The 13115-nt window shown below is 39.5% G+C and overlaps 1 protein-coding gene across 1 annotated transcript in view; it reads left to right on the top strand.

Annotated features, from left to right (window-relative positions):
- The window catches only part of LOC123514952, a 24486-nt gene extending 12121 nt beyond the window's left edge, over nucleotides 1–12365 (top strand). The window contains exons 2-4 of the mRNA XM_045273230.1: nucleotides 3573–3789; nucleotides 8761–8903; nucleotides 9376–12365. Coding sequence (XP_045129165.1) covers nucleotides 3573–3789; nucleotides 8761–8903; nucleotides 9376–9488 — 473 coding nt within the window. The 3' untranslated portion in view covers nucleotides 9489–12365. The remainder of the gene's footprint in view (nucleotides 1–3572; nucleotides 3790–8760; nucleotides 8904–9375) is intronic.
- Nucleotides 12366–13115: the final 750 nt, after the last annotated feature.

Here is a 13115-nt window from a genome sequence, read left to right as displayed (position 1 = left end):
CCAAATCTTACCCAAAAACTCATGGTAATATTAAATGCATCCCAGTACAGAAGAGATTAAATCATTGTAATTAATGTTCCGTTGCAAACACGTAGAACTCCTCAAGCTTGTATAAAAGGTAGTAGATGCAATGGACGAAGTGTTAGGTGAACGTTCTATCAGTTTAACGCTTCCCCTTTCCAAGTGTGGCGAGTAAAAAATGCAAGATGGGGCGAAGTGATGTGACTGGATAGGTGGACGGGAAAGAAAATGAGAATGTGTTGATATTGGTTTTCCCTTCGTTTTCAGAGTTGCGTTTAGTTTATTATTGAGAGAGAGAGAGAGAGAGAGAGAGAGAGAGAGAGAGAGAGAGAGAGAGAGAGAGCACCAAAAGAAAGTAAGAATAAATCAGTCGCTCATCTATGCATCTCGTGATTGGCTTTTTTTTTTTTTTTTCGTTTTCTTTTCTTTCCTTGTATTAGCACCCTCGAATGTTGTCCATGCTATACACTTCCAGAAATTCAATACGTTTTTTTTTTTTTTTTTTTTTTTCTCAGGCATCTCTTGTGTTCTCTCGTCACATGTTAGCATCCTCGAATGTTGTTCAGGCTATACATCTCCTTTTCTGGGCATCCTTGTCTTGGATATTTCAATCCCTCACCAATACAAGGTCCTCTATATAGATTTTTTTTTTCATTGCATTTTTCCAGTTATTTCTTGTTTGTCGTTCTTTCGTCGCTTGGTAGTTCTTTATTTACTAACTGACTGACTAAACTAACTGATTGACAATTAACTCACTCACTCACTCTCACTTTCCGTCCAGTGGTTGCCAAATAGGCTCTCTCGAGTGCTCTTCTAAATTCTGATCATGCTCTGCTATCTCCAAGTCTTCTCTCTGGTCGCCAGGCAGCACCTCTCAGTATTTATTTATAGAAAGGAAAACGAGAAAGAGATAGAAAAAGAGGCGGCATGGAAGGGATGGACCGCGGTAAAAGATAAGATGAGTGAAAGGAAAGAAAGAAATATGGGAGCATTAGGCATTATGATCAAGTCTTTAGTTTCGCGTCTCGTCCTTTTTTTCCCTTTCCAGTGTGTGCATAGGAAGGCAGAGGCTGGCAGGAAGGGAAGGAATATAATACAGAGTAAACAGGGTCACGGCAGAGGCCACATTGTGTTGGTATTGTTAGCAGGGGAGAGATAACCGCTCTTCCCCACAGTCCCTTTCTATCTATCTCCTGGTGTGTGTGTGTGTGTGTGTGTGTGTGTGTGTGTGTGTGTGTGTGTGTGTGTGTGTGTGTGTGTGTGTGTGTGTTTGTAATTCATTCATTTATCTAACTCTCTCTCTCTCTCTCTCTCTCTCTCTCTCTCTCTCTCTCTCTCTCTCTCTCTCTCTCTCTCTCTCTCTCTCTCTCTCTCTCTCTCTCTCTCTCTCTCTCTCTCTCTCTCTCTCTCTCTCTCTCTCTCTCAACACATCATAAAGAAAAAAAAAACACCAACACCACCAGAAAGAACATTGCCACCAAACACCTAACAATATTCAGACAAGCCTTTTTTTTATCTCCCCTTGCTTCTCACACCACTAATGCGTCGCCCTCCTTTCATCCCTCTAACCCCAGCCAAACCCAACAGCTCACACACATATTTCACGCGGGGGCTGCTGGTCCCTACACCTTGACTAATAACTCAGTCCCACAACAGCGATTCTGGTGCGCCCCTTGTCTGTCTTCGCCTCCTCTGGGAGTGTATGACGCCGCGGTGGGGATCCCTAGAGAACCCCTGCTGGTGGAAAGGTGAAGGGTGAGGCTGTTTCGCGCCTCCCTCCAGGAATGTGTTTTATTTCGCGCTATATTTTTTGTTGACAACGCGGATGTGCATGGGAGGGAAATCGGAGGGAAAGAGGGATGGATTGGTCGAGGTAGGGAGGAAGGGAGTGGACTAGGGAGGGAAGGAGGGACTGATAGGTGGTGGTGGAAAGGGAGGAGGAAGTTCAAGGTCATATCTATTTGTTATTTGTTTTGATTTTTTTTTTTTTTAAGTTTTCGTTTTGTATTGCAAACACACACACACACACACACACACACACACACACACACACACACACACACACACACACACACACACACACACACACACTATAAGCTCGAGTGAAGAATACATACAATAATTAAGAATCAATGATATGTTGCACTTAATGGATGTGTTCATGATTTTCCTTTACATTAATAAGTTTGTTTTTTTCATTAAAGCACTTCTGAATAGAACAGAAAGATGCGAGGATAGACATTCCAGGTTTTGTTGTGTTTATTTTACAAGAAAGGAGTTTTGGTCTCTCTCTCTCTCTCTCTCTCTCTCTCTCTCTCTCTCTCTCTCTCTCTCTCTCTCTCTCTCTCTCTCTCTCTCTCTCTCTCTCTCTCTCTCTCTGTTTGTTTGTTTCTTTGTTTCTTTCCTTCCTTCCTTATCTTTCTTTCTTTCTTTCTTTCTTTCTTTCTTTCTTTCTTTCTTTCTTTCTTTCTTTCTCTCTCTCTCTCTCTCTCTCTCTCTCTCTCTCTCTCTCTCTCTCTCTCTCTCTCTCTCTCTCTCTCTCTCTCTCTCTCTTTGTTTGTTTGTTTATTTCTTTGTTTGTTTCTTTGTTTGTTTGTTTGTTTGTTTCCTTCCTTTCTTTCTTTCTTTCTTTCTTTCTTTCTTTCTTTCTTTCTTTCTTTCTTTCTTTCTTTCTTTCTCTCTCTCTCTCTCTCTCTCTCTCTCTCTCTCTCTCTCTCTCTCTCTCTCTCAGTATGGAACAGTATTTTAGCCTTAAGAACTCAAGAACTTAGTGAAATCTGCTAGAAACCACTCAGTAGACACACACGAGGCAGTTCCTGTATCTAATAGCCTTGGTAACATCAGACTCGGGGAAACTTGTAAGGAGTGTGTCGTCAAGCAGACAGCCAGCAGGGGACATCTGGTCACATTATGTATCGATCTGAAGGCGACCATGTTGTAGGTTGGTGGGAGCTGTGGGAGGGTGTGGTCAGGAAAACTAATCTGGGGATAGATAGATAGCTTTTTTTATCTTTATTTTTTTCTCTTTCCTTTCTTGGGTGTGTGAATGCACTAACACATGTTGTATAATACTGCAGGGTGGAGAAAGCGTAACCGGTTTTCTTTCATTCGAGTTGAAAAAAATGAAGAAGAAAATTAGCAGTGTTGAATAATCTGAACTCAGCTTTCTACACTTTTTTGCCCCGCCTTGCTTGCCAGCCTCTCACCTCATGATTTTGTCGAGTAAGCGGCTGAGTTAACGTTGTTCTTGTAATAGCTCTGGTTTTCTTTCATTCAAGTAGAAAAAAAAAAAAAACGTGATGAATTGTCTAGATTTCTACACTTCCTCCTAGCTCGTCAGCCTCCCATCCCATAATATTGTCCTGCAGCCGCCTGAACCAGTGCTGTTCTTATAGTTTCTTATAGTTCTTATGGTTTTCTTTCATTCAAATAAACAGAAACAAAAATAAAAATAAGTAATGAATTATTTCAAAACCACGTTCCGCCTTGCTCATCAGCTTCTTAATTGGTGATTGCACCCAACATTTGTCTGAATCAGCTTGTTCTTGCAGGAGCCTTGGTGTGTCAAGTGAACGAGCCATCAGATAAGTCAGGCTCTGGTGATGGCGAGATGCAAGCGTCTTACATTACATGTCCTGGCCCCCGTGACCCCGCCAACCACACCGCCTGCTGCTACGGGGACGATGACGGCCAGCCTGGTGACGAGGGAATGCCCAAGTGCTGCCTGCCGCTGCCTCCTCCCCGTGGCCTCTTCTACATCGATGACCAGTGAGTGTGATCAGGCACTTGTAAATCACAGTGGACTCGAACAGATTAAGGTTTTTTAGTGCTTGGCCATATGTTCGTTTTCTGTAGCTTCACTTGTGTTGTCATACACTTGTGATGCAAACATACGTATATTGTACAAATCCGCCATCTGTTTTGTTGTAAATGACAGAGCGCTGGAATAAGCTGAGTAATGAGGTTTTTAGTATCAGGTCTGTAGGTGTTGCTTCTTGTAGCTTTTCTTGTGTTCTTATGTTCATGTGATATATAACAAACAGGACTTGATGCTGTTGTTGTTTTTTTATATATAATTTTCAGTAGTAAGGAGACGGATGATATTGCAAAGCGCCTCTATACAGTAAGGTATGTCTGGTAGGGGATTTCAATTATAGGAATGTTGATTGGAGCTTGATGGTGGGCAACAGGGAAGCAGAAGAATTTCTTAGGCTCATTCAGTATAATTTTTTAAAGCAAGTCATATTAGAACCCCACACGGGGAAATAATATTCCAGATTTAATTCTGATAAACAGGGAGGAGGCAGTTACGCAGGTGGAGGTTGGTGGCTAGCTATTGTAACAGTGATCACAACGAAATACGGTGTACATTGAAATGGCATGAAACTTAGAAAAAATAGCAATAGGAACCTGCTCTCAGGAAGGCTAATTTCGAGCGGCTGAGAAGGTATTTACAAGAAGTCGACTGGCAAGGGACAGGCAGGGAAGGTCAGGTAAGGTCCAGTATGTAGGTAGGTGAAGGAAGGCAGGATCAGAGAAGGGGATGAGGTGTGAAGTCGGAGAGGGGGAGAGGGAGAGGGATCGGGTGGTGGGATCTAGATTAGGACAGGACGAGAGGAATCCAGGGCAGCTGAGGGTTGGTGAGATGTATAGCCACTTTCTTAATAAATTACATAGGGGTCAGGTAGCTAACATTCCATATAAAATAATAAAATCACAAAGCAACGACCCTAAGTGGATGACAGATAGATTAAAGCAATGCATAGGACAGAAGAGGAATACATATAAGAGGCTAAAGGCAGGAGATGAGGTGTTAAGGCCAATATACCATGAATTAGTAAGAACAGTTAAAAGGTTAACGAGGAAAGCTAAAAGAGAATATGAGTTGAGGGTAGCCAGCTAAGCAAATACAGGACCATAAGGGATTTTTTCAGTTATATAAGACAAAAAGCAGAGAAGAAATAGGTCCCTTAAGGACAGGAAATGGAGAGATGCATGGTTAGTTCTGGGGAAGAGGTTAGTCAAATTATGAATGAGTATTTTTTAACTGTCTTCACCCAAGAGAACACACAGGAAATCCCAGATAGCGAACAGATTTTTAGGGCAGAGGAGAGTGAAAAGCTGACAGATATTCATATAACTAAGGTGATGGTAGAACAGGGAATAGATAGACTAAAGAAATTCAAGTCACCAGGACCTGATGAAGTATATCCAAGGGTTCTAAAGGATTGCAAGGAGGTCATCAGTGAGCCACTGGCAGTGCTTTTTAGGATGTCACTGGAGTCAGGTGAAGTACCAATGATGTGGAGAGAAGCTAATGTTGTTCTCATATTTAAGAACGGAGATAAAACCCTAACGTCTAATTACAGGCCTGTCAGCTTAACTTCAATTGTGGGTAAATTAATGGAATCAATAATAGCGAAAAACATTAGGGAACACCTGGACAAACACGTCTTGATAAATCCCTCACAACATGGCTTTACGAAGGGAAAGTCGTGCTTTACAAACTTGTCGAATTTTTATAGTAAGGTTTATGAGGCGGCAGATAAGGGTGATAATTATGACATTCTATACTTAGATTTCAGTAAAGCCTTTGACAAGATACCTCACCAGAGGCTCTTGAGTAAGGTTAGAGCGCACGGTATAGAGGGTAGTAATTAATGGGTCTAATTCCGAATGGGTGAAGTAATTAGTGGGGTGCCACAGGGCTCAGTTTTAGGGCCATTATTATTTTTAATATATATTAATGACTTGGATAGTGGAATTAATAGTGACATTAGTAAATTTGCAGACGACACAAAGATAGGTAGATTAATTAGGTCCGATTCGGATGCCATTGCCTTGCAGGCAGACTTGGATAGGATGAAAGAATGGACAGATAGATGGCAAATGCAGTTCAATATTAACAAGTGCAGGGTACTGAGCGTAGGTAGAGATAATCCAAGCAATAGGTACACGATAGATAACGTGGCACTAGGAAGTTCCAAGTATGAGAAAGATTTAGGAGTCATAGTTAGCTCCGATCTCGGTACAAGGAAGCAATGTATTGAGGCCAGGAATAAGGCGAATAGGGTACTAGGATTAGAACTGTTATATGCAGAAGTCCTGAAGTAATACTAAAATTATACTTGGCGCTGGTCAGGCCACATCTTGACTATGCGGTATAATTCTGGTCCTCACATTGTAAGGATATAGCTCTATTGAAGTCAGTGCAAAGGAGGATGACTAAAAGATACAGGAATGAGGATATTCCTATGAAGAGAGACTGAAAAACTCAATCTGCATTCCTTAGAGAGACGTAGGTTAAGAGGAGACCTGATAGAAGTATTTAAGTGGTATAAGGGTTTTAACAAAGGGGACATGAACCTAGTTCTTAGGATCAGTAGCAGGGACAGAACCAGAAATAATGGGTTTAAACTTGAAAAATTCAGGTTTAGGAAAGAAATGGGAAGAAACTGGTTTTCAAACAGAGTGGTTGATGAGTGGAAAGGTCTCAGTGGTCATGTGGTCAGGGCTGAGTCAATAGGGAGCTTTAAAAGAAGATTAGATAAGTTCATGGATGGGGATGATAGATGGAATTAGGTAGCTTTAAACACACAGGGACTGCCACGTGTAGGCCTGGCGACCTCTTGCAGCTTCCCTCTTTTCTTATGTTTTTATGTTCTTATTATTAAAAGGGACTCCGGACATATCTATTTGATTATGTCATCATCAGTTGGGAAAATCTGGAAAGAGTAAAAACTATTGCAGAGAAATGAACATTGAATTAAATGCCTAAAAAAGTGAACTCGTTCTAACAGCACATGAAACTTATGAGATAAAGGAGTTTGCAGACAGAGTACTATTTAACTCCGACTTGATGACGTGCCATTCGTTACTTAACTTGAGTAATCCCAGACGATTTTACTGAGGAAAAATAAAACAAAAGGCATTAAAAAGTATGAACTACCTACGTCACTCTTCTTCCTGACTGGTGTCTTGAAATAACTCGTTGGTACAGGAGTATTTTATGAAGCTTGAGGGGGAAGCCTTAGCAGTTATTCAGTCGTTAGATGACCAAGTATATGTAATAAATAAGTAGGAATGATTCAGTTCCCTACCAAATCTTTCACTTAACCTAACTTCCTCCAATTAACATTACAAATACACTACAATAGTTACCAATTTTTCATCACGATGCTTCAGAATCGTTGAATAATATATATAAATAGTACAATGTCTGAAAACCCCGCGGGCGTGCGCAGTACAGTACTTCAGTGTGCGTCAGCTGCACGATGAACTCTGCGAACTGCAGGGAAATCAAGGGAGTGTTTCCGGTCACGCAGAAACACGCCTGCTGAAACTTGAAGAGACATCGTTGTAAGAAGCTGGAGAAAGCTGAATAAAAAAGTCCGTTCCACTTGTTTATGCAGCTGTGCACTGGTGGATCCACCGACACACTTGTGACACACTTATTGAGAGATTATTAAGAGATAATAATTATGTGGTGCAGGGGGGAAAGACGACAAAGGATAGAAAGTTTAGAGAGGTTTCCGCTTCTTCATTAATCCAAAACAGTGTGCAGGGGAAGTTATGAAGATATGCTGGGAAGTTTTCTTGATTTTGGTGATAGTTTGATAACGATTCTCTATCAGTAATGAAAAACAACATCAACAACAACTTTGAGAACACGACCCATCATCTTGGCCTTTGAAAAAAAAAAAAAAAAACTTCTATAGAACAAAGCGTTTCAGAATGTTGGATGTTTGGCGAAGGAAAAAAAAGGAGAGAGAGAAAAAAAAAAAGATACAGCTGAATAAGAGAAGTCAGGAACGCCGCACCCAACCAATGTTTCCTCTTGAATCTGCACAACCAGCGTTGCTACTTCGTGTTGTATTCTGCTTTCAATCTGTTTGTAATCTTGCCACAGCTTTAGGACACGTGAACATGGTAACACTGTCGCTGACTGATACTTCCACCTATTGACTATAATCAAACTTATTCTCGTCTTGTTTTAAAAGGCGGAGGAAGGACAAATAATGATGCAGGAAATGATTTAAGAAGGAGAAAAGCGAAGGAAGTCAGTGAAGGTGAGTGAAAATGAGACATGAGTTAGCAAGACGAGGAACCAGCGAAGAAAATCATCTTCGCTTGAATGGCGTCATTCTCGAGAAGCAATAAAGAAGCTACTGGTGTTTTTAGGATTCTAGTAATAATTTAAAAAAAGGATTCTTAGCAATAGAGGGGAAAAAAAATACTCGAGGACGGGACTAACAATCTCAGTAGAGAGAGAGAGAGAGAGAGAGATCTTTGAGAAGCGTTAATGGTGTACTGCAGTCTACATACCAAGAGAAGGAGCGCGTGTGTGATGTAAGATAATAATGATTGATGATAATGTGTGGTTCAGAGATTTTAATGACTACTTTAACCCTCTAGTGTTATTATTATCATCCTCTTTCTTTATTTATTCATGAATGTCATGTGTTAGTCCTGTGAAGTGGTGTGTAAGGGTTGACACCCTTCTAATCACTCGGTAATGGCAGAGTATTATTGTTATCACTCCCTTCTTTGTCTATTAGTGAATCTGGTGTGCCAATATTATTTAGTTGCTTTGCTAGGCTTAATATTTCCCTTATAAACTTCTAATGGTTTCTAGTCCTTGTCGTTTCTCTCTCCGTCTACGTCTCTATGAATCTACTGGCGTGTTAATCCTGTGAAGTTGCCGTGCGAGGCTTAACACTCCCATCTCTTTCTTCTCAGGCTGGCAATGATCATCGCCCTCAGCGTGACAACAGTGTGTGTCATTTGCACGATCATCATCATCGTGTGCTGCTTCTGGTCCCGCTGTCCTCTCTTCACCGCCTGCAGGATACGCTACCACCAGGACGACATCATAGCGTATGGTAATGAGGAGTGGTTGTCTTCTGTTTTATGCATTTGAGGGGGCGTAGTGTTCAAAGCTGACCTACTAGATAGCTTTGCATGTAACAAGAAAGAGCCTTAATTTACTAAAGCATGTTATGAAATACAGACATTACTTGTGAAATTAATTACATGTGGTATTATTAACTTCATGACTTTCGTATTTTTGTTAGATACTGTCACGTTGCTTCAAGAGGCTGAATTCCTTCTCCGTAGTCATTTTCCTTCCCCTTAGTCACTGATCTATGTAGCTTAGCTGGGTCTTTGGGAAATTAGATACGAGTCCCCACTGAAAATAAACAAATGTGAATTAATTTAATGTATGTATGGGAAATTTAACTTCTCTCCATCTTTCAGGTCGGCAATCCTACATACAGTGGCTCAGACAAACCACCACACAGTTATCACACACTGTGCCCCTTCCATTTAACGTATTGACTGATATGTTTTCAGCATCAAAGGACGAGGAGACGGCTGGGCTGAATGACATGCCACCCGAGGAGACCAAGGGTGTCAACGTCTACTCGCCCAATGCAGTCAAGGTCACCATGAAGGACGACGTGTAGACCCCAGAGGTGTTTCACTAAGAGGCACAACATGAAGCACAATATTAATGCCCTCAGAAGCACATGTTATCAATTATGTTTTATATATATTTGCCACTTCTTTTAGTGCTTGGATTTGTGTTATATTTTTGTAATGAAGTGTTTAAGTTTACCTTTATGAAGTTACTGTTTGCACAAACCTGCAGGCATTGATTGTATTTTTTGTACTTCTGCACAAATTTACACGATTATGGGCTTTGATGAATTTAATAATTGTCAGTAATGTTGCAAAATCAGTGAATGCATTTTATATGGGTCAGGTGGTATTTTTTTTTTTATTATTTTATTTTTTATTTTTACAATTTCTGCAGGCCGTTTTTATAAAGTCGAGCCTTATTACTTTGTGTGAAAAATACCCAGTAAACAAGAATAGTGATGCTCTTTTGAGCAATACAGTTTTTCATTAATAGGAGAGTGTTCAAGAGACACTATTTTAATTATATTATTTTGTGCCAAAATACGTAAACTATATTACAGTATATAAGGCAAGCTGCTGAGGCTTTCATACTGAAGGGGTTAAGTAGAGATCCAAGTTAAAACATCAGAGCTTATTAAAAAAGCTTATTGATGGGAAAGAAACTACAGTAATAATCTTAGGATTAGAAAATTGTCAAAATTACAGTCTTTATTCATCTTGCTTATTTTGTGCTTTAGGAATGTTTTCATGGTTATCAGTGGAGAAGTGCATCAAAGAGGGCATGATAAGATGTAGGTATTCCTGCCAGTATTGATAAGAACAGGAATGAAGTAATAATGTCAGTTTGTTTAATGGAAGTTTAATGCCTTTTATTGTTTGATACCAAACTGCTTCCAGGCTGCTCAGATAGGAATAGGAAAGACAGTAGATTTTTATATTACACAGTAACACTAACAATTTAGCCTCAGAATGTGGGAGTGATTAATAAGTAGTTAGTGAAGACAGTTGTGGCTCAGTTAAGGGGAAATCTCTTATCAGTTTATCAACTAAGAGAAAATATCCTGCTTCAGTTTGGACTAATTGCTTAGGAACCAGATTAAAAGTTGTTTTGCCTCATAATTTAAAAAAAATCTATCAACAGATAAATGACAGTTTTTGCCTCAGTTTGATTAATCTTTTAAAGACAGGTTCGCATGTACCAATTTGCAACTGAAATTGCAAGTCACTAGAAGTATCGACTGAGCCCTTCTAGTTGGAAAACATCACACATAGTGACTGGAAAGTATCACCTTGGCAGAAGTGATTGTAAACGAATAGCTACCCCACCTGCCAAGATGTCTTCCTCCAGTGACGATGCTGAAGAGCTGGTTGCTCTTGTTTTGGCGTACTGGAAGAGCCAACAGAAAAGAAAATGCCTGTGGATACGTCCCTGGCTAAGTAGAAGGAAGGAAAGGAGTGTCTACCACACACTAATCTTAAGAAGACTATGCACAATTGCAATCAAATTAAATCCTGACAAGTCTTCAATCCTCACCTCCAAACAACACCCCGCATTGAGGGAAACAGTTCTTGGAGAGTGGCAGCTATTTTGTCGAATGATGATTTGCGCAAGCTTTTTTTTTACTGTATAATTAATTTCTGGAGTCCCAGATCTGTTCTTTTTCCCTCACCAACTCTTATCATCTTTACACCTGGAGACCACATTTCCAAAGCTTACTCAGAGATGTCACAACATAAATTAAGTCACAAATTGTCTGAACAAGACTAACATGTTGGTCTTGTTATGTGACTGATTTCTCCAGTTGCTAGGCACCAATATTCAGTCAAAAACTTTACCGACTTGCAATGTCAGTCGCAAATTGGCTCGTGTGAACCTGCCTTTTGAATCAAGTGAGGTAATTTTGTTTAGATTTACTGGTAATTCCTTAATGAAGATTAGTATAGTTTTCTAAAGTGTTTTAATGATGATGTTCACAGTTTAACAAGTATTCTATATCATCACTGAGAAACTGATAAGAACCTAACTTATTATATCTATGAAGTCATCCTTATTAATGCACCAAGCATTTCAAGGTCCAAGTCTTGGATTTAGTGTCCCAAGTACTTGAAATGTCACAAGTTTATCAAGTCTCACAATCATCCATAGGATGATTATCGTATAAAAATGTGTTGTTTGAATAACATACAACAAGTTCAGATTTAAAGAATTACATTCAACTGCAGAATATTTGCATTATCAATGATATATCATTGATAGTCTGGTTGGCTGATGTAGTTTTGTCCAAAATACCCTTCTCTTGTACAAGGAAGGTGAACTTACAAAATGAGGCAGAGTTCCAGTGCTTGCATGTTTATTTATAATGGTGTCATGTAAGTTTGTGATGTGATTGTGACTTGCCTATGATATGACATCCCAGAGTGTCATAATTTTCTCAGGACTGAGAACAAACCATCATTGCTGCTCACTAGACAGAAAATGGTAGGATCAGGTTTGTATGGTACTTCTCCCTGGAGATCTGAAGTACTGTAGCTCACTTGTAGTGCCTCCTCACTCCTCTTCCATGAACTGCCTGGAGATGTGCACTTGTAACAGTCTATTTATTTTTTTATAAACTCTTTCTACATTTTACTATGAACATCTCATCAGCAGCAAGAGAAGACATTTTTTTACATCCTGATAATAGATAGAAGGATTACTTACTTGTGAAATAGTTTTTTGTATCCAGCAGTATTTCATCAGTGATAAGTGATTAGTAACTCCAAGTAGCATTGGTGTGCTACCTAAGTACACTTCATTCTCACTTTTGTGAACAGAGTCCATCAGTGCAGTGTTTATAGATTATGAGAGGAGATACTCATTCTCTCTCTCTCTCTCTCTCTCTCTCTCTCTCTCTCTCTCTCTCTCTCTCTCTCTCTCTCTCTCTCTCTCTCTCTCTCTCTCTCTCTCTCTCTCTCTCTCTCTCTCTCTCTCTCTCTCTCTCTCTCTCTCTCTCTCTCTCTCTCTCTCTCTCTCTATATATATATATATATATATATATATATATATATATATATATATATATATATATATATATGTTTGTTTATATAAAGAGAGAAAGAGAGAGAGAGAGATGTACTATTAGTAGTAGTTTGAAATATAACAATGTGTGAATGCATGCATATATACAGTATATGTATATAAATGTATGCTTTAGGTTGTGTGCAATCATTTAGAACTAGTATATTCCCTATTTGTATTGGCGTACACAAACAGAAACTATACGTCTACTTTATACGGCTGTTAATAACTTAAGTGTGACGCTTACTGGGTATCCTTGATGTTGCATCCATTATAGTATTGCAAAATAGCCATTGGTCATGAGACAAACTTGCTTGAGTCCAATGAGCAATAATTCCATCCTGAAGGAATGTCATGTATTCGTGCTAAATTCCTTTAACTGTGTATGTTATGGCAAGTTTATTACCATTGAATGCAGAATGTCATGGATATTGCCATAATTCATGTAATACATCTGTTAAGGAAGGTAGTGCATCACTGGTGGGTCATCTTTGTGCATCATGCATGCCTGTATTATTTGAAAGAGTTGTTTGTAACGTTTGGACAGTAAAATGCATCATTGACAAAAGCAGAAACCTTCAGTGGTGTGACAACATGAGCCAGTGGCTGTAAT

This window comes from Portunus trituberculatus, chromosome 38 (assembly GCF_017591435.1).
Source record: "Portunus trituberculatus isolate SZX2019 chromosome 38, ASM1759143v1, whole genome shotgun sequence".
Taxonomy (NCBI): Eukaryota; Metazoa; Arthropoda; class Malacostraca; order Decapoda; family Portunidae; genus Portunus; species Portunus trituberculatus.
Note: the sequence above shows the minus strand (reverse complement) of the source record. Positions and strands in the feature narration are given on the sequence as shown.